Source organism: Mustela nivalis, assembly GCF_964662115.1.
Source record: "Mustela nivalis genome assembly, chromosome: 11".
Lineage (NCBI taxonomy): Eukaryota > Metazoa > Chordata > Mammalia > Carnivora > Mustelidae > Mustela > Mustela nivalis.
Window position 1 is genome coordinate 80,055,508 of NC_139030.1, and position 27,111 is coordinate 80,082,618.

At 39.0% G+C, this 27,111-nt stretch overlaps 1 protein-coding gene across 6 annotated transcripts in view; it reads right to left on the reverse strand.

Moving 5' to 3' along the window:
* The window catches only part of NYAP2 (neuronal tyrosine-phosphorylated phosphoinositide-3-kinase adaptor 2), a 257,780-nt gene that overhangs the window by 30,660 nt on the left and 200,009 nt on the right, over positions 1 to 27,111 (reverse strand). For 4 of the 6 annotated variants that reach the window (XM_082689984.1, XM_082689981.1, XM_082689982.1 and 1 more), the window contains one exon: positions 15,645 to 15,748. In XM_082689984.1, coding sequence (XP_082546110.1) covers positions 15,645 to 15,748 — 104 coding nt within the window. Of the gene's footprint in view, positions 1 to 9,550; positions 13,739 to 14,910; positions 15,111 to 15,644; positions 15,749 to 27,111 lie in introns of those variants that run through there. The other 2 variants (XM_082689983.1, XM_082689985.1) reach the window with 2 other exon arrangements.

Sequence of the window (27,111 nt, forward strand, 5' to 3'; positions counted from 1 at the left end):
AGCTGTATATTAACGCTGAAGGTCCTCTTCCCCCCTCTAGTGGTGATGAGCGGTACAGTACATCTGTGGTGGGCATTTGCCACTGATTTACACAGGAAAGAGGTAAGTGGACAGGGCTCAAATTCCAGATTTGCCATTGCTAGATGTGAACTTGAGACTTAACCTCACCTTTTGTTTTTCAGTTTTCTCATCAGATATAGAGTAATGATGACAATTTTCAGGATGGTTGTGATGGTCACAAAAGAAAATGTAAAGTCAAGTCTATTTAGGAATTGATCATACAAAAACGGATTTTTTAAAAAAATATATGACATAAGATGCATAATATATTTAATGAGTGGACTTGATCCTGTGGTGGACAGACTACAAGACAGCCTGCTTGGTCCCTCCCTCCTGGTACCTAAAGTATTTAGTATAGATCAACACTGTGCTCCCAGTCCTGAAACAAACTGACATTGTGTGCCATGTGCTTCTCTGAGAAGGTCTTTGCAAGCAGTCTTCTGGCTCAAAATGTTTAGCTTGAATCTAGTCCCAAAGGAACAATCAGATCAAAACTAAGGGTCATTTGGAAAAACAAAACAAAATAAACAAAAACCCAACACCCCCAACAACTTCTAGGCAAAAAATTTCAGCATCTTGAAAAATCACTGAGGCTGATAAATATTCATAATGAAAAAAGACTGGTAAAAAGCCTGAGAACTAAATGTAATTTATGATTTTAGATTGGATCCTGGATTGGGGAAGGGCGTAGTATTGGGGCACTTGTAGAGACTTGAAAATAGGCTTTCTATGAGACCATAGGATTAAATCATTATAGTTTACTTGACTGCTTCACTGAGTGTGATTGTTTAGAAATATGCCCATATGCCCTTAATCTTAGGAGATACATGTTTAAATATTTAGACATAAAGTGCCATGATTAAAAGTGTGTGTGTGTGTGTGTGTGTGTGTGTGTGTGTGTGTATCATTTACTAGGCTCAAGTTCCTTTGAACACAAAAAAGTTTTATCAGCCGCTAAGCATCCATCAGAACGTCTGGTGCTTATCAGATAGGCAATGAGCATTTGCTGTGTGAATGTATGAAAGCAACTTGCAAACTCTGAAGTGCTAATGCTAATTACAGCAAAGGGTCAATGACAGTTAAACTTGGTAGTTACTAGTAATGACAGTTACATAGGCCAGTTATTAGCATTTAGTTGGTGTACAAGATATGGTAAAAGCTAAACAGTGGTTGTGAGGTACAGGCTGGAAAATTTTGTGGCAGATAGGTGATTTTAGAGTATGGAGGCTTTAGAAGGAGGAAAGGATGGTAAAAATAGCCCCAAATTAATTATACCCACAATCTTTTTGCCTGGACCCCAAATGACTGTTTGCAGAGCTGTGGCAAGTAAGGTTATCAAGTCACTATCAGGAAATTTGCAGCCAGCAATATTCTCCAGTGAATCTTTTCCCCTAGCGTCCAGTTACTAATCTGCCCCTGGGAGCAGCTAAGAGGGAAAGGAAAGAAAGATGATGGACAGGAAGAGGAAGGAGGAAAAAGCACGACCTTCTCTATTCCAGACCCTCCCTTCCTTGGCCTCAACCTTGTGGGTCATTTCTCTCCATCTCCATGATGAATATGAAACTGTACCACTCCTTGGGGGGACCTATAAAATCCCTCCGGAATTTTAAAGGAAATAAGGAAAGTCAAAACGCTGCCCCTCCTGGCAGCTTTAGCAAGTGTTTACACACAACTTGTTACACAGTTAACAGTTGTGTTAAGAGTCTCCCTCTCTTGACTCACTCTGAGAAGACAAACAGTATAGCAGGAAGGTAGACTTTCTTTTAAGTCAACATATTAAAGTAGCAAATAGCTCTTTGTCACTGACAGTTATCACAAAGTTTTTTTAAAAAGCTTTTTAAATTCTTTGCCTTTGTATTTAAATTTGGCTCCAGGTGTAGCTTTAGAAAGTCTGTGGGCATGTACCAAGTGCTCAATCACCCAGGAGAAAAGCTCTCATGTGTTTAGGGCACCTGTCCAGCAAATCTGAGGCAAAACAACAGAAAAAAGAGAGAATGCACAGCAGAAAGTTCAGCCTCAATAACCTCAACAAAATGCAAAATTTTGTAAAAAGAAAATTTAAATAAAGTAGAATATATATAGACTGTAATAGTGTGATTTATAATAAGGAATTTATAGTTGGTCTTCATCTCCATTCCGGGCACACTGCTCTTAGAACCCTTGGAATGAATTACCTGCCCGCAGAATTGGAAAGGTGTCTTTCGTTATGTTAATAAGATGACTTTTGGAAAACCAGGAGGATGGAGGCTGGTTGCTGGTGGAGCCAACCACGTGATTAGAGGGTGGGAACTTTTAGTTCCACCCACCTTTGGGGAGGAGAGAGGCCCTGGAGAATGAGTTCAATCATCAATAGCCAATGACTTAATCAATTGGACCTACTTAATGAAGCTTCCATGAAAACCCAAAAGGAGGAAGTTAGGAAAGCTTTCTTCCACAGCTGGGTGACCATGTGAAGATTCATAGAGAAGGGGGTTCTCTGAAAGCATTGGAAGCAATGTGCTCCTTCCCCAGACCTTGCCCTAGGTATCTCCACCATCTAGCCATCCCGATGCATATTCTTTTATAAGGAACCAGTGATGTAGTAGGTAAAAGGTTTCTCTGAGTTCTGTGGGCCACTCCAATCAAGTCCCTGAACCCAAGCAGGGGTTCATAGGAACCTCTGATTTATAGCTGAGTGATAAAATGGAGTTTCCATTATGGCTCCTGAGGTGGGGGCAATCTTGGAGAATGGAGCCCTCCACCAGTGGGATCCGGTGCCACCTGCAGACAAGTTAAAGTTAAAATGTCCAAGTTGAGTTAAGTTGTAGAAGCCCCTGCCGGCATTGGAGAATTGCTTGGTGGTGTGGGGGGAAATATCCCACATAGCAGAACACAACTGATGAACATACATTGTAGCAGGTGTCAGAAGTATAAAGGTAAAACAAGTTTTGTGTTATTTTAAGAGCTAAAATTTCATATTGAACTCTTTGTTGGGAGAGGGCTTCCTAATCACTTCTATTAGAGACCATAAAGGTCTTAATTTCCCCCAGTCCCACTATATGGTATGTCCAAAATATATACTTGTATCATTAATGTTTATCTTTCTAAAGTGGTCCCCATAACATACGCTTCCTCTTTGGGTCAATAAAGCTGCTTTTCTTTTTATTAAAAAATCAATTTTTAGGAATGAATTGAGTAGGTATTTCCCTTTTCCTGTGTATTGCAAGCATTGCGTTATCTTTCTCAATGACACCCAAATTTTAATTCTCTTCTCTAACATTTGTCTCTCATCCTCCACCAACAGGTAAAAATAGTAAATTAATGGAGGTGGGCATGTCTGATGACTATGAGCAGAGCCACCTGTCAAGAGCCCAAATGCTTCTGCAAATGATTACAACAGCTTTACAATCGGATGCTTATCTGTTTCTGCCTTGAGCATTAATTAATTTATTCATTCAATATGTACTCAGACAACTAGCAATTTCTAACTTGAACATATACATCCCAGCCCTGAAAGAGCCTATGATCTAATGTAAACAATTATAATCTATATCTTTGGAATCAAAAGAGATACTCTTTGGAAAAAAGAAAAAAAAAGAGGGGGTCTAATACATTCTAATACATGTATTTATTACATATATAAGCATGACATGTCATAGTCTCCTCTTTGCAATTCCCAATGCACATCTGCAAATTAAACACTCTGATAGTAAAGGAATTTATCTTATCTGACCTTTCCCCAGACAACTTTTCTAGGTAACAGAACAGAAGATTACATGCTTCAGACCACGGTCTCCTTTATACAAAAATAAGGCACACTAAGTATAAAGTACAGGGGAGAAAAAGAAGAAGGAAGATATGCTTGGGAGGGTGGTGGCAGCCTCATGAAATGCAAGAACACAATTGATTCCAGACTTGACCTATTGATAAGTCATGGTTTCCAGGAGCCCAGGATTAGGGAGGGTGTTCCAAGAAGAAGTTCAGTGTTAGGCAAATCCTGGAGGCATCCCTGGGGCATTTGTGAGAAAACCATGGAAGGTAGTGGATGAGCCTGAGATGTACCAGACTGGCTGCTGGGTAATGAAGCTGAACAGAAAGACCAGGACCCCATGATACAGGCCTTGAAATCCATGCAAAGCAGTTACTATTCCATCCTGTAAGCAATGGGCATACTTTACAGAGTTCTGCATTGAGGAGTCAACAAACACAGCACTCTCTTGTGGGTGTGGAGGTTGGATATGGTGACAGGTGGGGGGTGTGAACCGAAGGTGGGAAAAGCATGAACCTGTCGTAAGACTGCATGATCCTTCTGCAAGCCACCTTTGGGTCTAAGAGAGGCCACCACATGAAGCTCTTGGAGTGGCTCCTGCTATCTTGTCCTGCAGCTTCTCTTGTTTCCCCCTAATGCACCACGCACCCTTAAGCACCCTGTACATCTTTGCTCAAACAATGCTAAATGTTAAAAAAAAAAAAAAAAAAAAAAAGCCTACATGTTAAATAATTAAATAATCCATGACTGAAAATAAGCATTTGCATTTAAACGTTCTAGCTTCAAATGTGATTTCATATTCATTATCTCATTTCATATGGGTATAGAAATCAAAATACCTGGCAATTCCATAAGGCCCGGGGAGAGCAAGCATGGGATGTGAAGTGCTTCCCACGTAAGACTTCTCCAAAGTTTCCCTGTTTCATTATTTAGGTGACTATCCAACTAGGGACAACACAGACCCCATTCCTGCCTAGCTGTATCCTGAATGATCAGTGACTGGCTCACGGGGCTTCTCCTGAAAAGTCTCCAGCCTTTCCTATGCAAAGCTGACGGGGTGGGTATGAGGGCTCCTGAGGCTTTCTGGTCCTTCAACTAACTGCCTCATTTCCCAGGAACGAAGTCCTGACTTGCCGCCTTCCAGACTCCATCCCTGTCAAAACAGCTGACGACGAGGGACTATAAGGAGCTCTAATGCAGCATTTACTTTAGAAAACAAGGGCTTTGAAGTGACGGCATGGTTGGTCTCGCCCCGCCCCACCCCGTCTGTTCCCAGGTTCCCCACGCAAGCCGAGAAGTTGGATGAATCTCGGTGAATACATGGTTCGTCTTTCGTGTGCTGTTGGTTAAATCTCCTTGGGTGCTCTAGAAACCGCGTTTAGGGGTGCGTGTGTGAGGGGATACGTTTTCTTCTCAGCGTGTGAAAAGAGTAAGATGTACTCCTCATGCACACACACACACTCGTGCCCACACAGCACACCACCCACACCGTCCATAGGAGAAGGACACAATCAACGAATGACTTCTAGCTTCCTTCCAGGAGCTGCCTTCCCAGCCCCGCCTCTCTCTTGGAGATCCTACTCTTCTTAGGTGGTACTTTGCTCAGCTGAAGTCTAAATTGTATTTGACTCTCTGCTAAATTAGCTTTTAATCTAGAGGCATTCAAAGGCAAGACCTGAAAAAAATCAAAGAATGGTTAAATAAATCAATGAATGGCATTAACAGAAATGAAAGAAAGTGAGTTCTATGAAGAGAGCAAGTTCAGAAGGGCAGCTATTTCTGGTAGAAAAGAAAACAAACACTGAGTAGATAGAACACTGGGCTTACACCTCATGTCCATATAGCCACTACTAGGTATAAGATCTCCAATAGGTAAAACACTCTCTAGCCTCAGTTTTCCCATCAGTGAAGTGGGGATAACGTTATCTACTGCACCTATAGGCTATGGGAATAAAATTAGATAATAAATGATCTTGAACACCATGTCAGGCACATAGTAAGCCCTCAACAAATGCCATATTGGAAGTCTATTTTATTTGAGGACGATGCTTTCAACCAGAAAGATAATGTTTATTTGCAGCATGGAACAAAGAATAACAGTTTGTCCGGCAGGTGAGCTAAGAGTACAAAGTAAAGATTTCTAGGTCTTCTTGAATAAGGCACTCTTAATGTGGGTATTTGTTCTTTTGAGTCAAATGTAGTGTAACTCTGAGCCAACATTAATATAGCCTACACATTTCTTCCTGATCCACATGTAAGTTGAGTTGGAGGTAATTTTACCCACTGGTTAAGGAGACTTCTCTTTTCTGTAAAGAATCTTATGCAATATGTTTCAAATATGTCCATGATGAACAAAAGCAGTCAAGAGGAATCCTGCCATTCAGCCAGACAAGCTCCCTTTGCCAGTTTTCTTTTCAGAATACAATACAGGAAAAAATGACCTCCTTTCCTTGAGGCTCAGACTGGATTTAGGAAATTACAATGCACAGAAGACGTCATAAGTCCTGAGGAAAATAGTTGTATCTCATCATAAATAGTGCATAACATTCAGAAATCCCTGTCTGTGGTTCATTATTCCCTCCCACCCCTAGAAGTACAGGAAGATATATTTAAAAGTTAGACAACCTAAAATTGCAAGACTAAGTCATGAAAATTATCCAAAACAAGTATCATAAAAGATGTTTATTCCTGGTTTCTATAAGTATTACGGTTATTTTGGCAAACAACATATTTTATCTGTCATAACTCAGTGTTTGGTTCAATTATTTTTAAAATCCAAGGTCTGGCTGTAATGTACACTTTGGATGGTAGGTGGCGCTAGGGGTCCACCTAATGTTATGCTACTTTTCCCCAGCTGGCTTGGTCCAGCTTCTTCTGCAGCCTGATAATCATTTCAATAGTTACAGCCTGTGATGGGAAACGTTTCTGTGGACCTCTGCTAACAACTGGCAGCAGAACACAACCGTGGCATTTAGATCTCAAACGAAATTAGCAACCTGGAAAGCTTTAATGGTCCTTCAGTGGCTATCTATCTGTATTCAACTCCAACAAGCTCCACCGTGATACACTGGAAATTGTTCTTTAGACTGAGCCAAAGTTATCACTTTCAAGGGTCAAGTGGACATTTGGAATAAGTCTAGCAGTTAAATATTTTTGACTGCCCCCTGCTTCCGGGGTCTCTATTATCTAATTATTTAATAAAATTGACATGGGATTGGAAACTTGAAAGATCAACTTGAAAACACAAGGAATAAACTCATGGATTTAAAATCTTTAGCTTTACTTTCCTGAATATGTCCATATTATTGCTAGTCTTCGAAACTAGAATGCCTTTGGCATCTGAAGAGGAACAAATGAGGCTACAAAGGTCTGAAAAAAATATAAAGATTCCATTGTCTCTAACTTTGATTAAGAAATACAAAGAGGTACCCCCTGACACCCATGTATCAGGGTGAGACTAGATGCACATTCACTCTGCAAGACAGAATGTGGTTAAAATTCAGGCCTTGAGTGTACATAACAATTTATAATGTGATATCCTGAATGCTTTTTTATTAAAAGGAAAAAAAGGAATTAAAATACAGAACTGTCAGATCAATATGATGGGATAAAATATTATAATAAAACAAAATAATATAATAAAATATCCACACTTTTGGATAAATGCATGTGCATCTAGGAGAACAAGGCACTTAAAACTGCAGTCTGGGTGACTGGCTTGTTCAGTTGGTTAAGTGTCTGCTTTCAGCTCAGGTCATGTTTCCAGGGTCCTTGGATCCAGCCCCACATCGGGCTCCCTGCTCAGGGAGGAGTTTGCTTCTCCCTCTGCCTCTGCCTCTCTCCCTGTCTGTCTCTCATTAATAAATAAAATCTTTAAAAAACAAACAAGCAAAAAACAAAACAAAACAAAATAAAAAACAACTATGGTCTGTGGAAGCTTTAAGTGTTGATGTTGGTAGCAAATTTATCCTGCATCTCCATCTTTTGTCTTGACCCCAGCTGGTAAGGGCTTCCCCTGTAGCCTAAACATTTTCTTTCTGTTCATTCATACTTTCACTCAAACAGGAGAGTAAATAGTATTAGGGGGCAGGTGGCCTTTCTGAAATGGTAACCTTAGTTGGTTTCTACTCGTTTGGCTTCCAAGCCACACATGAGACCTATAAGTTAAGAAGAAATGCCAGTACAGGGCACCTGGGTGGCTCAGGTGTTAAGAAGAAATGCCAGATAGAGACTCCAATCGTATGGTAAATAACCGAGTACCTAATTTCCTATTTGGAAAAGGAATAATGAATATAATTGTATCAAGTGTACTGAGGAGGGGGTGGGAGAAACCAGTCCATCTCAGATGCTGGTAATGAGGAGATCCACTGTCTAGAGAATTTAAAATCTGTAATGAGAGTGGCTAAAAGTCTGTGCTTTTTATTATCACGATGCACCAGTGGTTCTAAACAAGGTCAGTGATACAGGGTGGATGGACCATTCCCTCCATGCCCACCACCTTCAGAACACCACTGATTAAGACAACTCTCCTACTTAGCATTTCCTAGCAAGTAGGGGAGTGAATTTTGGAAGAAGGAAAAGCTATAAGGGAAAAGAGAAGAATGAGTATTTTTCTAGCACTTTGGGTCTGTCCATCCAGAGCTTTCCCTACATATGTTCTCTTCAATCCTCATGATGACAATCACCATCCAGGGCAGATAACACTGCACCCATTTTACAGATAAGAAAACAGATACTGAAGAGTTGAACAATATATTCAAGTTCATCAGTTACTAACTGGTGGATTCAGGACTCTAAAAGAAGTCCATCATCTTTTAAGTAGCTGAGTACCTAAGATCACAGACTGACATTTACCAGGTACTGACCTTGGACAAGGCACTCGAGTACCCACGGAGTACCCACGGTTGGAATGCGGGATGGTAACAGTACCCCACAGGCTAGAACTGTAGAAAGAAAAGCTCCTGGCATAGTTCGCAGCAGAGATGACAATAAATGGCACATGGTTTTTATGATGGAGACCTCATCTAAGGAATCCAAACAATTTTTTTATCTTCTCCATGGGTTAAAGAATGCTGGAGTATATCCGTAAGCTGCTTTTTTACCTGCAGGCCTGATGGGTTAGGTTATAGACTCTGACACTGAGGAGGACGCATGCATGGATCAGGGACTACAGCTGAGTCAGAGGATGGAAACTCACAGCCCCTGTGCCCCCATCCCCACCCCCCTGTGTCAAGTGGTTCATGACTTCTTAGAGAACAACCTCTTGTTTGTTATACCCTGCCTCCTGCCCTAAGGGAAAAAATGACAAGTTATTCTGGGGGGGGAGGAGGCAGGAGTTGGCATAAGAGCACAGGGATAAATTTGTTTAGGTTAATTCTACTCAATAATGGTATTATTGAAAGATGGGTCATGAAACTACTGGTCTTTAAAAGGTGACTCCCAGATATTCTACTCCTTGAAATATACAAAAGTTAACATGGGATGCCTAAATAATATGTCAAATTTCTTAGCTATCCTGCGGTGTATTGTAAAAAGCAATCTGAGAGTAATGCCAGTGTGTCATTACACATATGACTGGATTTGTCTGTTATTTAAAAGCAATCACAAAATTTTGCTTTTTCTTTAAATATGAAATTAATCACAGAGAGTGTCAATGGGTAGTAAAGGCTAACATTCATATAAAGCAATCAGACAGGATTGTTGACAGCACACATAAGAGAATGTATTTCTGTTTTCGTGTTTGGGCACTCGCATTATTTTAACGTACTTTTGCCGTAATACATGGCAATAGATCAATATAAACACTGACATTCTTACTTATAATATTAATTTATTCCACATGTCACAAGGCTAGATCCAGGCTCTTCAGTAAACATCATTATTCTAACAATTATAATTTCTTTGTAACATAATCTTTGTTAACATAACACCTTATTTTACAATTTGAAGTTAGTACAGATAAACCCTCCTCCAGCGTAATGATGTTGTATTGTAAACATAGCAGGGGTTTCCAAGTACCCCTGTTGGGTTTTACTTATTTGGAAATATATGTCAAATTAAGTTGTATGCAGAATGAAGCAAACAATAGGAGTCATTTTAAATATATTGTATGGCCTGAAGGAAGCTCTGTGGTGGGCAGCTATGTGCTAATGAAGTGAGTTCAATGTTGGGTGCTTGGCTGTGTGTTCTGTCTCTGCTTTTCCTCCATTTCCTTCCTGCACTGTAATCATGAGCATATAATCCAGTCAGCTATGTCAAGTACAAATATAACACAGAATACGCTCTCAGGTCAGGTCTCATAGGAAGAACTGGAATAATCTCAGGGTCTTAACAACAAAAGATTGTTTAACACCTGAGCAAGGCGCGGTAGAGGAGGATCCCTTCATCATGTGAAGCTGGGATGGCACTTGCCCTCCCACCACCTCTCCAGTTCCCTCCCTTCCTAACACCGTTCTCTCCCATCCACCACAAAACTTCAGCTCCTAGACAGAAACCACTTGAAAATGTATATACAACTGATCATATTAACCCTCTTAGTACATAGGTTCTAGGTCTACAAGACTTAAGGCTAGAATAAAGTATGAACAGTCTTGGCAAAATAATGAGTTCTATCCATGCTAACGGTAGCATGGGAATTTTGAAGAGAAAACCCTGTTGAAACTTCTAGATTCTTAAGGTTTATTTTACTTTTTCTACTTGATCCTATGCATGGAAGGTGAGGTTAAATAAGAACATACCATTTAAGGTTACATTATTCAGAGATGTAGGTAGGCGTGGAGAATGTGAAAACAGAATTCCTTTCTATGCCCTTGTTTGAGCATTTATGTCAATATACTCACTCTCACATTGTCTTTCATTTTCCTTATGCTTTCTATGCTCCTAGAAGTTTTATGTGCAAATGTTCTGACTATGTAGAAAACTAAATGAAAGCCCAGAACTCAAAAAACTTACAAAGCCCAGATCCTGAGAAAGAGCAGTGGTCTTCTTAAAGCTTTAAGACAAAGCACTACTGAGGCTGTGGGGGCAAATCAACACATCCCACTGCATTGGAGGTAGGAAACTAAAGACAAGGACAAAATTAGATTGTGAGAAAAACACGTTTTTCAAGGATATATAGAAAGAGACATTTATCAAGAGAGAAATTTTGTCAGCAAAAGATCACTGAGTCTCACACAATATGTTGGCTATTATTGGTATGCCTCAGAATCGGGCACAGCCCTTGTCACAAAATCACATATACTGATCCTTAATCCCTGTCTCTGGATGCTTTACCTTCCTTTTGTCAAGATACCTAAAAAACAATTTTTGACATTCAGGCATGGCCAGAACACATGCTGGACATGTGTCAAGCTTTGGACACCCCAACATTTCTTCCATTACCTACAGAAGCAGGCCAGATGCTTGTGTGCAGACACATCTATGGCATCCATGGGAAAAGAGAACATGCTCTACTCTGCAGCCAGTCAAGGGCTGGCTTTCATTATGTTCCAACAAGGTCATCAAACTACAGGGGGATGTTAGGAGTATGGAAAGAGGCCAGAGCACTGGCACCGAAAGGAATAAACATTTGAGAAATCATCCTGAAGGGGTAAGTTGAAAGGACTTGGGCATGCTCGCCTGACCAACAGCTGGGATAAGGCCTGCCCTAGGTAATGAAGAGGTATCTGTCATGGTGTCAGGGGTCCACAAAATAGGAGATAATGGCTTTGGAGGTGACCGTGAGATTTCTAAAGAGATTTGGGTCTGTCAGCCTTCGCAATGTGTGTCCAAAGGAAATTACAGATGGCCTTTTCCTAACCCTTCCCCGAGATTAAGAATAATCAGAGATAATCCAGTTTCAAAGGATAAACTACCCTCAAGGAGAAGGTGAAGTTTCATTTCAAGGCTTAGGTCACTGTTATTGTGATGCAACTTGTGATATGATGTGATGTGATCACTGCTCTGTGATTCCCTGATTCCACTGTCATTTAACAAATGCAAAGTGTGTACATTCATGAGTGAGGGAGTGTGAGCAAGTATGTATATGTATGTGTAAGTATGAGAGAGCTTGTGTGTCAGAAGGAGCCTACGTGTTTAGAAATGGAAGTGGTGACGTGAGTGTGTACTATAGTGGGAGATATAGGGCTTATCTCTTTCCTTCTCTGAAAAACAAATACAAACACTCTTTGGGAACATTTTTCCAAGGAAAGTTGGCACTTCTGTGGAAACACACTCTAGCTGCTCCATTCCTAAGAGAAAATATGGCTTTCCCAAGACCATGAGCATCAGCTTCTGTCTTACCACCTGCTCCAGAAAGAGTACAGATGGCATCATCACTGATGGAATGGAGGTCACATTCCAAGAGACAGGCTTGCTCCAGGCCAGATACAGAGGAACGACATGAACATCATTTTCTACCATCTATAAAAGTGGTCACACCCTTTATTCTGAACACATGGCTTTCTACTTTACTACAGAAGAAAAAAAGAGAAAGTTACATGCGCTCCAAGTTCAATATGACTTTTATGCCATTTTACTTTTATAACTAAGGAAAGAAAATGGCATTTTTCCTAGCAGGAACAGAAATTCAGTTTAGTTTCAGAAGATTTGTTTTAAGAAAAAGGCCCAGATATGTGGCCACATTGCATTAAAATTCCAAGGAAATATCTTGTCCCATGTCTAGTCTACTTCTTCTGGAGTGAATGAAGAAAGAAAAAAAAATTGTTTTCATCTCTCTGAGTTTCAAATAATATTATACTATAAATGCTTTACAACTTCTTTCCTGAGCATTATATTTTCTCTTACATATTTTGAACATCCAGTCAGATAAGATTACACATTTCTACAAATCCTGGGTCTACTGTGGTTATCTGAGGCCCAAAGATTGCAAAACCAAGCAAACATTATCTTGACCTCTTTTAATACACAAATGCTCATGGTGGACAGTCACTGTTAATAATAATAAGAATTCCTATTCTTATTATTAGGTTCCTCTGTGGCTCAGTGAGTCACAGCTGTCTCTAGATTCTTCAGGGTTTGGGGGGGTGGCCATCATTATTGGCCTAGGCTGTGGGAGGGGGACTCTTGTGGGCACCTCTGTACTTCTTTGCTGGACCAATGTCAAGCACTTCCATATGCCCCTCTTATAATACTTCTTAGAAAGCTCCTACCACAGCATGTAAGGGTATGTCAAAAACTTGCACTGAGGAAATGGGAAACCGATAAGATACGAATAAACAATCTGAAAGAAAACACAATTCCTCCTCTACGAATGGTAATGTCGCTTAACATGGCTAAAATGGCACAGACATCCTAAAGCCAAGTTCCTCAGCTGATAAGCACTGTTGGAATTATTTTAGGGATTAACGATTGCTTCCATTTGTTTGAAAGAAATCATGTGGCTTTTCCATGATTTCCCAGGAAGAAGCAGATTCATCGCCTATCAGGCATGAATGTGTTTAAATAATTGTTGGGAATTCTGGTATCAGAAGAACTGCTTAAGAGGTGATGCGGGTAATTGTCTGATAATGCTAAGCATTCCATATCCAAGTCGGTTTGTGAATATTCACTCTTACAGTCAGCCAGTCGACATGGATTACCAAACAAAGGGCAGTGTCATCCTGGCTGTTACTTAAAGACATATCTCAGTCAAGAGCCCAGGAATTAGGTGAGAGGTGGATCTTCAGTAAGTAGCCACGGACTTTAGTTCAAAGCTGGGTCACAGGGTGCAAGGCAGGGTTCTTCTGAGCCGTGCTGACCTCCTTAGTTCCAGATTATAGGGATAGGCAAACACTACACCAGGTCACAAGCCACAGAGGAGAGTCTCAGAGGCTCGCCTTCTAGTTCAGAGCTGTGACGGTCCATCTACTTTATGGGTACATGCCATGGTTTCTGCAGCTTGTAGGGAAACTAACAGAGTTCAAGCAACGTAAAGGGCTTTCTCATGTTGCTCTATTTGGAAGAATAAAGAGTATCTCATCAGGTGAGCAAACAGTTGATAATGCAAAGACACAAACATTATGTCTTGTTTTTATTCCAGAAGTTTACCCCAAGAACCTCCTTTCATTGAGAGTTAAAGGGGCTTAAGATGAAACAACTATAAAGATAACTAGAAAAAAAATAATGGAAAACAAAAGAAAGAATATAAAACCACTCTGTGATACTGAGAGTAATGTAATAGCAAGATACATGTCCTTAGAAAATCGATTACGTGAATGCAATTTTCTGACAGTCAGCTAAATTTCTTTCCTTTCTGTATCCAGCTTTTTAAACTTTAAATTTGGCAAATGTAACATTTTTGAAATGGCTTTAAATCAACTGAAGTGGCAGTTTATCTTAGTGAGGTTAATTGTGTTATTTATTAATCCATTATCTTATCGTTTCTACTTATTTTTTTGCCCAAAAAGTGTTTGAGCTGGATACGTCAAGTTATGAAAGCATTTAACATTTTAAATTAAGACACAAGGAATTCTAAATGACACTTGAGATGTCCTTGAGAGAGACCTCTCATCTCTCCATGTTTATAGATGTCGCATATATTCATAAATCAAATCCTGTGCATATTTAAGCCAGACCAAAATACTAAAAAGCACCATGTCCCTCATTAGAAAAAAAAATGCAATTATTCTGCTTAGTTATGTTTTTAAAATAGCTTGACATTTTAAATAATTGATGAATATGTAATTTGCTAATCAGTAATGGACAGTTCCCATGGAGGTACCATCGCTAGGTTCATAATTTACTATTTCAGAAGAGTTTTATGAATACAAAGATTAAAGCCGGGAAGCAGAGAGAAATCACTCCAGGATGACATTATCCTATTTAACACCCATAATACTTAACAGTAACAACAATTAAGCTTCACAAATTAAGAAGATGTACTGAATTGTTATTGGGTGAGTTACAGATAGACATTTATGTTTCATGATTTTCCCCATACTGAATCCCCATAGACAACCATGTACCCAAATGAACATCAGAGCAACATACTGTTCCTGTAAAGGATTAAATGATATTTTAGTTTATGCCTTTATTTCTTTACTCTTTTCTCCAAGTGATAATAGAAAACTTATTTACCATGCATGAACACTTACATTCTCTTTCTGAGAACATTTCTGGTGTTGAGATAAGAGAGGAAAGTCATTTATTTATAGATCGCCTTATTAGTCTACAGCTTTTGGTAAATATCTAGGTTATCTGGTTGGTCAATTTGTCTTTATGGCCTAAGGAAGAAGACTAGCTGCCGTGTTCAATCCGGATGAGTTGGTATATGAATATTTATAAGGACATCGAGATTCACAGTGTCTTACAATCATGCTCCAAGCTAAATAAAAATAAAAGCAGAATGGCCACAAATATTACAGTATAATAGGATAAGAGGTAAAAGGTATGTACAAATTCATTGACAACATCTGTGCAAGTGTTGTAGACAAAACATTTAAAAAGAAATCTACACAAAACAAAGTAGGTAAATTTATCAAAGGTTGATAAATTTTCAGAGACAGTATAAAAGTACACAAAACATGGAAGAGAGAAAGAATCGTTAAAAAAATAACCGCGAAGCCAATACATACAGTACAAGTTTACTACATTCATATTACAGAATGATGGGAACCAGAGACAGAAAAAACGATTTGGTAACAAACAGCAAAGAAAGTTTCACCGGTCACAGAGAAGAAAGACTGTCCTTTTTGGATGAGAACACAGACTGTCATGACTAGCCCCTCCACCCATACACACATAGAAAAATAAAAGCAAATGCAAAAGTTGTCTACAGCAACACACGACAGACAGAGGTGAAGCGTTTGGCATGTTGCATCACAGGAAGTCAATCACGATTGGCTAACGATGATGGTACCTGGCTCTGTTGCGGGTCACCAGCTTGCCTGAGAGGAGTGACCGATGGCGGGGGCACACCTGACGTGGAGGCAGAACGGCCCAATTTGCAGCTGACTTTCGGTTCTGTGAACAGGGGGAGAAGGCAGAGCATTAGCTGAAGGGCATCGGCCATGACAAACAGTGCTCCGATCCCCGTTCTGCTTTGCAGCATGGTCTTTCAAATCCTCAAATGCTTCTGACGCTTGCTAGTCTTTGGCGGGGGATGGAATGACGTCATCACCACGCAGTCTAAAAGAAGCTTTATTTGCAGTCAGCTTCTAGAAATAAAGAATAAATCACAGAAGTCCAGCTCTTTGTTCCTTCGGACATTTTACCTCACTTAGGGTTAGTTTCTACAGAGTAATTACGAGAGCCAGGGCCCCATTCAGGGAAAAAGCAGGTGACAGAGTCACTCTAGGTACTTTCTTTTTAGATTTGGTCTGTAGGTCCCCTAGGTCCTGAAATGTCTTTGTCACCTTCTCCAAAACTTCTTTCCCTCCGTACTCTCTCTCTTCCTCCCTCCTATTTTTTTTTTTTCTAATTTTGAAATCAGTATCACTGTGCTTGTCCTGAATATTTTTATCATGTTTTCAGTGGAGCATTTCTCTGATTCACTATTCACTTTCAATTTTATAACCACTTTCTAAGACTCTTGCCATTTTTCATAATAACAGTGTTTGGTTGTTTTTTTTTGTTGCTGTTGTTTTTTTTTCCAAATTATAAAGGCATTTCCCCTACCTCTTCTTCCATTTCAGGAGCCCAAATGGGCTGTCCAGGGCATGGACAGGATACTTTGGAGATTAGAATTCGGGGATGGAAAGAGTTCCCTTCATCCAACAAGGTACAGAGAGGATGTTAATTTTCATATATATTTGAAGATATTTGATAAGAGAAGAAAAAAGTCATACAATGAAAATTGACACCATGCTTTTGTTTAATATTAACTGTTACTTTTTCAGTGTTGGGTATGTTCCATCTTCTAACTGGACTACATTTAAATTATTTCTAATTCTAAGGTTACGCTATAGAGTTATAGCATTAGCTATAAAGATTGCCTGTGTTTATGTGTGTGTGTGTGTGTGTGTGTGTGTGTGTAACTTCCCGGCTAACCCCCATAATCTCTCTGCTCAAAACTCTGGGTAGCTCAGTTGGTTAAGCATCTGAGTTCAGCTCAGGATATGATCTCAGGGTCCTGTGTAGGTTATGAGCTCAGTGGGGCAGTTGCTTGTCCCTCTGCCCCTCCCCCAACTTGTGTTCTCTCTCGCGCTCTCTCAGATAAAAAAAAAATTAAAAAAAATCTTAAAAAAGACTAACTTGAACACAATGGAATGAGCTTCCTAGATTACTTTAAAGCCCTCTACCTTGTTCAAAATTTTCCCTTTACCCCATATTTCATATGATAAACACTTCAAACACACCCGACTAATTTTCAAAGGCTTCCTGTGATGTAGCTTCATCTGATCAGATCCACTCTCTTTGCACTGTTTTGCTGTTCAAAACACATGCGACTATCTCCTCTCTCAGCTTCTGCATTCAGTCCTGCCTCTGTCCGTCACCTCACGGTGTGCCCTTGTATGGACTTTCATCAGACTAAGTCTTACCCATTTCCAAAGACCAACTTCAGCGCGTCCTTCCTATCGTCACGCATCCCTCTTCCGAGACCACCTGACCACTTACACCGTGTTTGTCGTGCTCGCTGCAGCTTTGAGCACTTATGTTGGTGGGGACCACAGAATACGTGTTCAATTAATACGTACTTTTCTTTAGCTGAAAACACTCAATTTAACCTAGAAAAGGTCAAGGCAAGTCCTAAAATAAGTGAAGGCAATGAAGATAATGTGGAATATGCTGTAATGCCTGGGTTCAAATCCTAGCCCTCCGACTTGCAAAGGCAGTGATTCTCATTCAAAGGCTTGTGACCTTCTAGGTCCATTTTAGAGGAGGCACGAAGTTTGAAAACTCTCCTTTCCTTGGTTTTATGTAGATGATTCTAGTATCTACTCACCTACTTTATTTATCTATTTAATAGGCTCCACACCCATGTGGGACTTGAACTCGTGACCCTGACATCAAGAGTCACAAGCTCCACTGATTGAGCCAGCCAGGCATCCCCACTCACCCACTCTTGAAAGGTGTTTAAATATAACAGTATTATACAATGACATAAACTATCCCTGTAATTTAGAAATTAAGTTCATTTCTCAGGAAGCATAAATTTTGCATACCTTAGCATATCACCTTTTGTTATATAAAGCAACACGTGAAGCATCCATCAGAATCCTGGTTGACATGTTTTTATAATAAGGCCAATGTTTCTATATGTATCCCCTTACTGTGGTAACACGTTTAGTCACTTGGAGTCAGAAAATTCAGTATCTTTCCCTAAGAAAGGATGGCAAATAATATTTCTTTACTTAAGGTCCTTTTCAAGTTTATGTTAAGGAGATTATCTGATGAGTGAAGGCCTTTTACATTATCCAGTATACCTAGGGATTAATTTCTCCTGTTAGGTTTCCAGTCAGATTTTGACTTAGCCAGCCTCTTTCGAACATAGACACTGATATCTCTAATGAACAGACTGAGATGTACCAAAATCCATGCAAACTCCCCATTTCATTATGACCTGGAAAGGTCTTTCCTTACTCCGTTGGACAGCAATCCAGAGCATGTCCCAGCTCATCAAGCCCTCTTGGGTATTCCAGTATGAGCCATTAAATCTCCATTACACACAGAAGATTGCTCTACTAGCCAACTACCCTGTGGGCTAACTCTAACGTTGAGGTTACATTGGAGTCAACTGTTCAATCCCAACGTGGCTCCTATGGGTTATGATTCTACCTACAGCAGCAGACTAACACTACGACCATTAAGTTCATTATGCACACGTGCTTACACAGGCAAACAGAAACATACACACACACTGTGTAACACTGCCGCTAAATGGTGTGTTTTTTTAAACAATTTTTAAATTTAATTTTTAAAATTCTGAGGGTTGGGTTTATCTTTATCTCATTCATTCTGCATCTTCTATCAGTTTTTCATGGTTCTTAAACACAGTTCACGTTTATTATGGTATTTATGTAACCAAGTTGGTGAAATGAATCTTTATGATGTTGATGCCGCCAAAGTTCCTTTGACTAAAAGAATTGTCTAAAGAAGTCCCAAAAAATCCTAGAAAAGATTCTGATTATAGCCAAGCCTCACTGAGGTTCTTTCGGGCTGTGACATAGACGTGAAATCGTCCAGCTCACTTACCCTTGGAAATACACTGTGCTTTGAGCCTTAAACAGGAACGCTTAGGAACCATGACACTAAAAACAATAAGTTTTCTTCCTGAATTTTGCTAATATAAAACAAAATTGTCAAGGCTTTTTTTCAAAAACAATGGACGTGTGCCTAAAAAGAGATCTAAGGTAGAACTTTTTTCCCCCAAGAAAAACTCTATTCCATTAAGATATTGATGATGCACTAAAAGGCACCTGTTATCACATTCAAGGAAAACTTCTTGCTTTGTAAACTCGATCATCATCCTAGAAGTAACACTTGATATGGGATATGAAATTTCCCTGACGATCAAGTGTAGAGAGAGTAAGAAGGAATAAGAAAAAGGTAGTGGATTAAGAAAGAGAATCAGAGGGGGAAAGGAAGAACAAAAAAAGAAAGGGGAGGCAGGAAGGGAAAGAGGGTGGAAAGAGAGAAAGAGAAAGAGAAAAAGAGAATAAGAAAGAAAAGAAAAACTTTGTTGAACTTTTTGGCATAAGATATTGATGAGGAAACAGAAGGCTGGCCAAGGACAAAATAAAAGCTGACACCCCACCCCCACTCCTGGGTGGGACATACGTGACATTCTTTAGGAATCTTCCAATAATCTAACGTTAATACCTTGCTAAGAAGGGAAAAGCGACCTTGATAATGGCAAGGCCTTTGGTATCAGGTATCTTGTAGGTCTTTTCTAGCATATGAAAATTCTATTGAAACCTCCCTTTTTCCTCACCTCCCCCAACTCCATAGTACATAACCTGCCACTCCTCACAACACCAGGGTGCGAGCTTTTTCTGCCCACAGGTCCTGTCCCTGTGCTTGAATAAACCACCATTTTGCACCTCTCAAGAGTTCTTTCTTGGTTGCGGCTTCAGCCTCCACCCCACTGAACCTCACCTATTTTCTAGAACTTCATCAGTACTATCCTGGGATGTTTCCAGAGTAATAACTCATGATCATCTTAAAGTTTTTATTAAATAAGTCCCCAGTGGACTGTGTGACTTAATATTTCTTTCTTGTTATTCTTAGTGGGCACAACTTATCACTGTTTTGTTTTGTTTTGTTTTGTTTTGTTTTAAAGAAAGTCATTTCTCAATCATTTCTCATCTTCCCTTTAGGGTGAATTGGATTTCTCTTCAAAATCATGTCCTTGATATTGTTACAGGATCGTCTCCCAGACGGCCCCGCTATTAGGAGTATCAGAGTTCTCTTTGCTTTTAGAAAGCAGACAAATGACTCCTCCACCTCTGCATCTACACAGAACCAGGAGATTAGTGCATTTCAACCAAAGAAAACACTTTCATCTAGCATCAAAGAAATAAAATCCGTCAAACGCAGAGACATATCTTTCCTCTGTCTTATTTATTTTCTAATACACTGTATCTTTCTGTAGTAGCAGAGACATATCATAATTTCCCCAAGTCAGTCATATTGCTGAAAGTTTCTAATCAATAACTTAAGGCTACATAAGAGTCAAGGCTTTTTAAAAATACACCAAAGTGTGCTTATTACAAACTCTACTTTCATTTCTAGGGAAGGCATTTTCTTGGAAATAACATATATTATTTGAGATAAACTGGTGTCTCAGTAATAAAAGACAGTTGTCCCAGGGCTATGTTAAAAGCTCCATGGCTCCCACTTTGTCTTAAAGTTTCTATTGTACATCATAGCAAACATGTAAGGTGCCGTCAAATCCCACATTAAATGTAATTTGCTCTATATATAATTCAAATGCTTTTTTACAGTTTTGTTCAGAAATTATTGGACTGTGAATAATCCAATTGATTCACGAATGGTTATGATTTCTGGACAGTCATCAAGCACACTCAGGAATCCTTGCAGTATTACACCATCTAATCTATAAATTGTTTTCTAATATAATAGAATTGTTTTAGTAATACATTTAACAATTAATTAAGTGGGCCTAATGTCACATTTTGTAGTGATTTAATTAAATATTCATTACTATTAAATCTGGTGGTTTATTTAGGAATTTTGGTGCTACTATTTATTTTTAATATCCAATATTTGTGTAGGTCCTTGAGAAACTCATAGGCTTCGGCATTGTTGGTATGAAACTGAAAAGAGAAAACATCCAATCATGGAAAAAATCTGATCATTGAGAAAAAGTCCAATCATTGCTGTGATGGTTTTGTGCCCGGAGGGAAAAAAAATTGACAGGCCGCAAAAATCTACTCTAAGATAGTAGATATTTTCTCTCCAGTTTTCCTCTCATTGAGTCTTGTGTAGCTTTGAATAAGTATCCAATAATCATGGACCAACGTCCTGGTGTTATCTGCAGGGCCAATGAGTAAAACTGTTGATAAAACTGATTCTTCTTGGAAATATTGAAATTCTGGTGAAAATCTAAAATCCAAAGAAAAGTGAGGTAGAGACACGATGAGTAGAGTTTATGATCCATAGAATGACAAGACCCATTGCATAGAGGAGAAAGGAGTACATGCAGGTAGAGTAAGATGTGCCTGTTGTATTCCTTCTAAGTATCTGAAGAAGTGAGATTTTTTTACCACCTTCCACCTTCTTATCTAGAGAGAATATAAATCATACTGTCTATTGCACAGGAATGCCCTAGACCCTTCAATGCATGGTATGTTTCTTACAGGGAAGCATAGCACACTGTAGCATTAACCATTTTGGGGGTTTTTTTGACAGCCTCTTTTATTTTAATATATAATTTCTGAAACACCCTTAAGATCTTCATCACTTTAGCTGAATACAAAAAGGTGCTTCTGTCTTCAAAAATACTTCATTTCACATTAAAATACAATTACAATATATGTGTATAAAGCAATATACTTAATAAGGAACATATGCCTCTTAAAATCATTACATAAAGAAAATCCATCTACCAAGATATAAATTCAAAAAGACATAACATGATTTGTATCAAGATCAAATGTATATTACCAGGGAGATAGAAATTTCACTTTGTGTTATGATATCAAAAAAAGAATAAACAAAAAAGCAAAAATAGAATAAAATCCTCTCATCACTGATATAAGGAATGAAAACATAACAAAAATAATTTAATCTGTTTCTAAAATGTTATCTTTCACTTTTAAATAACAAAAGGGAAGAAAATAAAGATCCAATTTTATATGTCACCCACCTTATTAATGTAAAAATTCTTTATTTGTAACAAATGAAAATCAATACTAATGACGTCTTCTGTTTATACCATTGGTTTTTGTGCTTTATTTAAGAGCAAGCATCTTGAGACAAAATTTGGTCCAATATCATTTGCTCCTTAGAGCAGGTTCTACTTCAGTAGCCATGGACCTATGCTTCTGTCTTGAACCACTGTCCGTTATAAACATAAAGAATGTGATCTCCAGTAATGGCCATGTTTGTTCACTCTATAGCAAAACAGCTGGAAATCTCCAAGATCCTGGGAGGAGGCGGTGACATGAGGTCAAAACCATTTTCAAAAAAGTACTAAAAAAAAAAAAAAAAAAAAAAAAAGTACTAAATAAGATGTGTGTTGCTTTTCTCAGTGTGTTGACAAATTCACTGAAAGTCTAAAAACAATGCTGGATAAATCTGCTGTTACCTTAGCACATCAAAGCAACAGCACCAATTTCCAGTAATCAGGTATTTTCACTGCCACACAAACTTGAATATTTGGCAGATATTTTCTCAAAAATGAATGAAGTAAGTCGATTGCTTTAAAGAAGACAACTGACAGAATTTGTGGACAATGATAAATCTGAGCTTTCAAGCAGGAACTAAAATTTTAAAAAGCTTGTATGCACCACTGTGAGCTTGACAGCATCCTAATACTTAAAGTCTTCTCTTAGGAGATCAGTGGTAATATTAATTAATGTGCTGTATTGATTTTTGTAATGAAATGTGTCAACATATGGAAGATTTGCATGACTTTGTGAACTGATACTTCCTAAAAGCATGATGTTATAAATCATGCATGGATAAAAGACCCATTTAAACTGCAAGATAGACCAATGGATTTTAATGCAACAGAACATGATGAGTTTATTGATATGTAATTAACCCTTATGAAACTGTTATCCTTTGAGTTTGGGTAGAATATTAAAGGATATACACAACTATATGAAAGAGCTATTAATAAATTCCTCCTTTTTTCAGTTACATATCTATACAAAGCCAGATTTCCTTCATATGTTTTAACGAAGGCAACATATCACAACAGATTGAATCCAAAGCAGATATAAATAAGAATCTATGCTCTATTAAGTCAGACATTAAAGAAAATTACAAACATGTAAAATTATTTTAATCTCTTCACCATTTGTTATAGTTTAAGAAATATGGCTATTTTTCATGAAAGAATGTTATTTATGCTAAGATATAATGGATTTATTATTTTTAAAGAATCATTTTTAAATTTTAAATTTTAATTTCTAATATGATAAGGATTGTTATACTTAACCCATATGTTAAATTTAACCTCCACTCCAGGAGATCTCTTTGGAATTCTCAATAAATTCTAAGAACACAAGGGGTCCTGAGACTGAAGAGTTTGAGAACAGTTATTTATATAAGTCTGCCAGTACCCAAAGAGTTCCCATAAAAAGGTAACTTTTTATGCAATTAATATGCCATTCGAGTAGTAAAAAAAAATGAAACAGAGGAAAATACCATGCTGAAGCACAGAAACATGGGAAAACCTTTGAAAACTTCAAGGGATTTGGGAACAACCAATTTTGAAATGCTGCCCTAAGAAGTTCTCTTTGGCTACGTCCAAGGAACGCTATTACCTGCCTCTGAGACCCAAGGGAAGTCATCCAAATTCTCAGGACACTTTTAAATTACTTACAATAAGAAGCAAGCTCCAAGACTCACCCATTGATTCTTTGACATTCATAAATGAAATCTGTTGGAATAATAATTGAAATGCTCTCAAAAATACTCTTGATCGATCATGAGCTTAGTTTACTAAGGTCACTGTTTTTATTCCTCCTTTCTTTCTTTTTTTTTTAATATTTATTTATTATTTTAGAGAGGCAGGGAGCAAGAGTGGGTAGAGAGCAGGAAGGGGGGGGGGGACAGAGAAGCAGATCTCCTGCTGAGCATGGAGTCTTGTTGTGGGGCTTGATGCCAGGACCCTGAGAAATCAAGTCAGTCATTTAAGCCACTGAGCTATCCAGACGTCCCTTACTCCTTTCTGATCTACTTTCTGTACTTTATTTTTGTAACAGTGTTGTTAGGATTAAGCATATAACAAGTCTGTCATTTGCTAAAATTCTCTAAAATTATTGGTAAAAGTTTTGGCAGTAAATGGTAAAACAGGACAAAAAATATTTCGAAATTCAGTTTAGGAGAGGTAACGGTCATCTGCTATTTTCACCTGTCCAGAATCCATTCACTCTTATTTTTCTGGAATAGCAGTTTGAATTTCCTTTGGAGAGCAACATAACCAGTAATCTCAGTCTTGCATTATGCTCCCTGCTCTGTAGAAATTTGGCTTCTCCCTCTGCCTCTGCCTCTCCTCCCCCTGCCATCCTGCTTTCTCTCAAATAAATAAAATCTTAAAAAAAAAAAAAAAGCTAGGGTAAAGGTGAATTATTTATACACTTCTCATTAATAAAAAAAGCATAGTCTCCCATTTTTTCACTTTTTCCAAGTTTCCAGCAAAAAGACCAAAATTCATTGACCAGACTTCAATGGAATTTACTATTAACAAAACTAAGGAGGGGAAAAATGTAGTGCCTGTTTTGGACAGCAGGTGGGAGTGCTTTGATTTGGTATGTATTCTGGTAAACTGACAAAGCTTCCAGAACTAGTCTCTGTCAATGCCCAGCCTAAGTCAGAAAGAACCTTCTTCTTTGTAATGTCTACTAAGGCTTTTCACAGAAACAGGGCATTCTTTGTGGATGCTGTTGGTGCAGCATACCCACAGGGCTTTTCCAAAGAAAGTCAACTGCTGACAACTGGGAAGCAATGTGGCCGGGGTTGGGGGGCAGGGGACCGACTCCTCTGAGAAAGGCCACAGAGTGGATCCATGCTCCCCACAGGGAAAGGTACAAGGAGCTGTCACTAGAGTCAACCGTACAGCCAGTGCATTGTCACTGTGGTTCTCAAACAGGATTAGTCTATTGAGAGGCAAGTAGGTGATGGTACCTTCTGTGCTATCTGAGTTGTTCATACCTGGTTCACTAGTTTTCCCCAAGAGAATCAGGAAGTACACAGAAATTCAGAATTTTCTCTAATAAGAACGAAATTACTCTCAAGTTGTATTTTTTCTCACCAGTCTTCAGGGTATCTGGATAGTGTACAACATCATGGTCTATGCATATATTTAGCAGAAATCCAGTTTATACTCACACAGAGAGTTATACATAGCATATGATAATAAGTTAGCTGACTCTGCAAATTGGATCACATAAGACCCAAGCTTGAAAGCTGTAAGTGGTTACATGCACACGTGCGCATGCACACACACACACACACACACACACACACACACAGATGTGCACCAATTAGTATCATCAAATTCCTTGACTCCATACTGCTCCCATAACTTAAACCAACCATACTGGTAGAAAAAAAAAATTAGAAAAAGAATATAAATGGTTTAGAGAGAACTCAGCAAACTGCTGCAGAACCAAGTCCAGCATCCCATCGTACTGGGTCGGGGCAAGAATGCCCTTGTGCTGTTTGAAATCGACCCCATCAAAGGCAGATAGAAGGTCTTCGGAGACAGAGGTCATCTGTCATCACCACATACCGCGCTGTTAAACTGATGTTCTCACTGGGAGAAGTTTGCTGAATGAGTAAATAAGGGAACTAAAGAAAAACAAACATACATAATAAATTGCTGCGTTTTTTGTTTTTTGCTTTTTGTTTTTTTCTGGGTGGGGGAAGGGTGACATGCTGGCTCAGGTGTTTGAGAATGAATTTTTAGGTAGCTCAAAACAATCAGTTATAAGTACCTCTCAGTTATAGGAACAGAGGAATTTCATGGACTTCGGAGCAGAGAAACCATTTCCTCTTCGGATTTATGAGGCAGGTTATTTGGGGCAGCGGACTTATCTTCATAATTCTGTTTCCTTTGGTTTAGGATGAGGATACGTTAGCTGACTTGGTAAATCTGATCACACAACCTCCATGTTTAAAATCCATAAATGGCTTCGTGTCATTCTTAGGTAAGACCAGAATCAGCGATGTGTCCAGACGGGCCAAGACCCATCAGGCCCTCGGCTTCCTCGCACCACACCGCGCTCTCATACCTCATCCACCTGACACCGCTGCTCCCGTGTCACCCAGGGGCTGTGTAACACACGCAAGAGGAAGTGCGCTCTACCTCTCATTGGCTTTGCTTACAGATTGTGATTACGTTTTTAACTTTTCTTGTTAACGGCAATCTCCCCCAATGCCACATATGTGTTCAATGCTTGATAACTTCATATCGAAAACAATTAGCTGAATAAATGAATGGATGAACACATTAATGAATTCACAAGCACGGAGATGGAAAGAGGGAAACCCAGTCTAATTAAATCATGGGAAGAGAGCAGTCCTAAGGGTCAGAAGCCTGAAATCTACTTCTTGGCTTGAATCTGCTACATACCAATGGATCTGGGCAATTCACCTGATTTCTCTTGAGTTTCTTTCTTTCTTTCTTTCTTTTTTTAAAGATTTTATTTATTTATTTATTTGACAGAAATCACAAGTAGGCGGAGAGGCAGGCAGAAACAGAGAGAGAGAGAGAGAGAGCAGGAAGCAGGCTCCCCACTGAGCAGAGAGTCGGATGTGGGGCTCCATCCCAGAACTCTGGGATCACGACCTGAGCCGAAGGCAGAGGCTTTAACCCGCTGAGCCACCCAGGAACCCCTCTCTTGAGTTTCTTGAGCGGTTTGGTCACCTAGATAATCAGGTCATAACAACAGGTCACAGATACATAGGTTCTTGTGAAGATCAAATGAGATAGCACTTATGAAAATATTTTAAAAGCTAACACATAGCATATAAATATAAGGTAATATTTTATTTATTTTATTTTTTAAAGATTTATTTATTTGAGAGAGTGTGCACGTGTACACATGAGTTGAGGAGGGGCAGAGGGAGGGGGAGAGAGAGAGAGAGAGAATCTCCAGCAGACTCCCTAGTGAGCATGGTTCCCATTTCAGGGGTTAGTCCCATGACCCTGAAGTCATGACCTGAGCTGAAATCAAGAATCAGACACT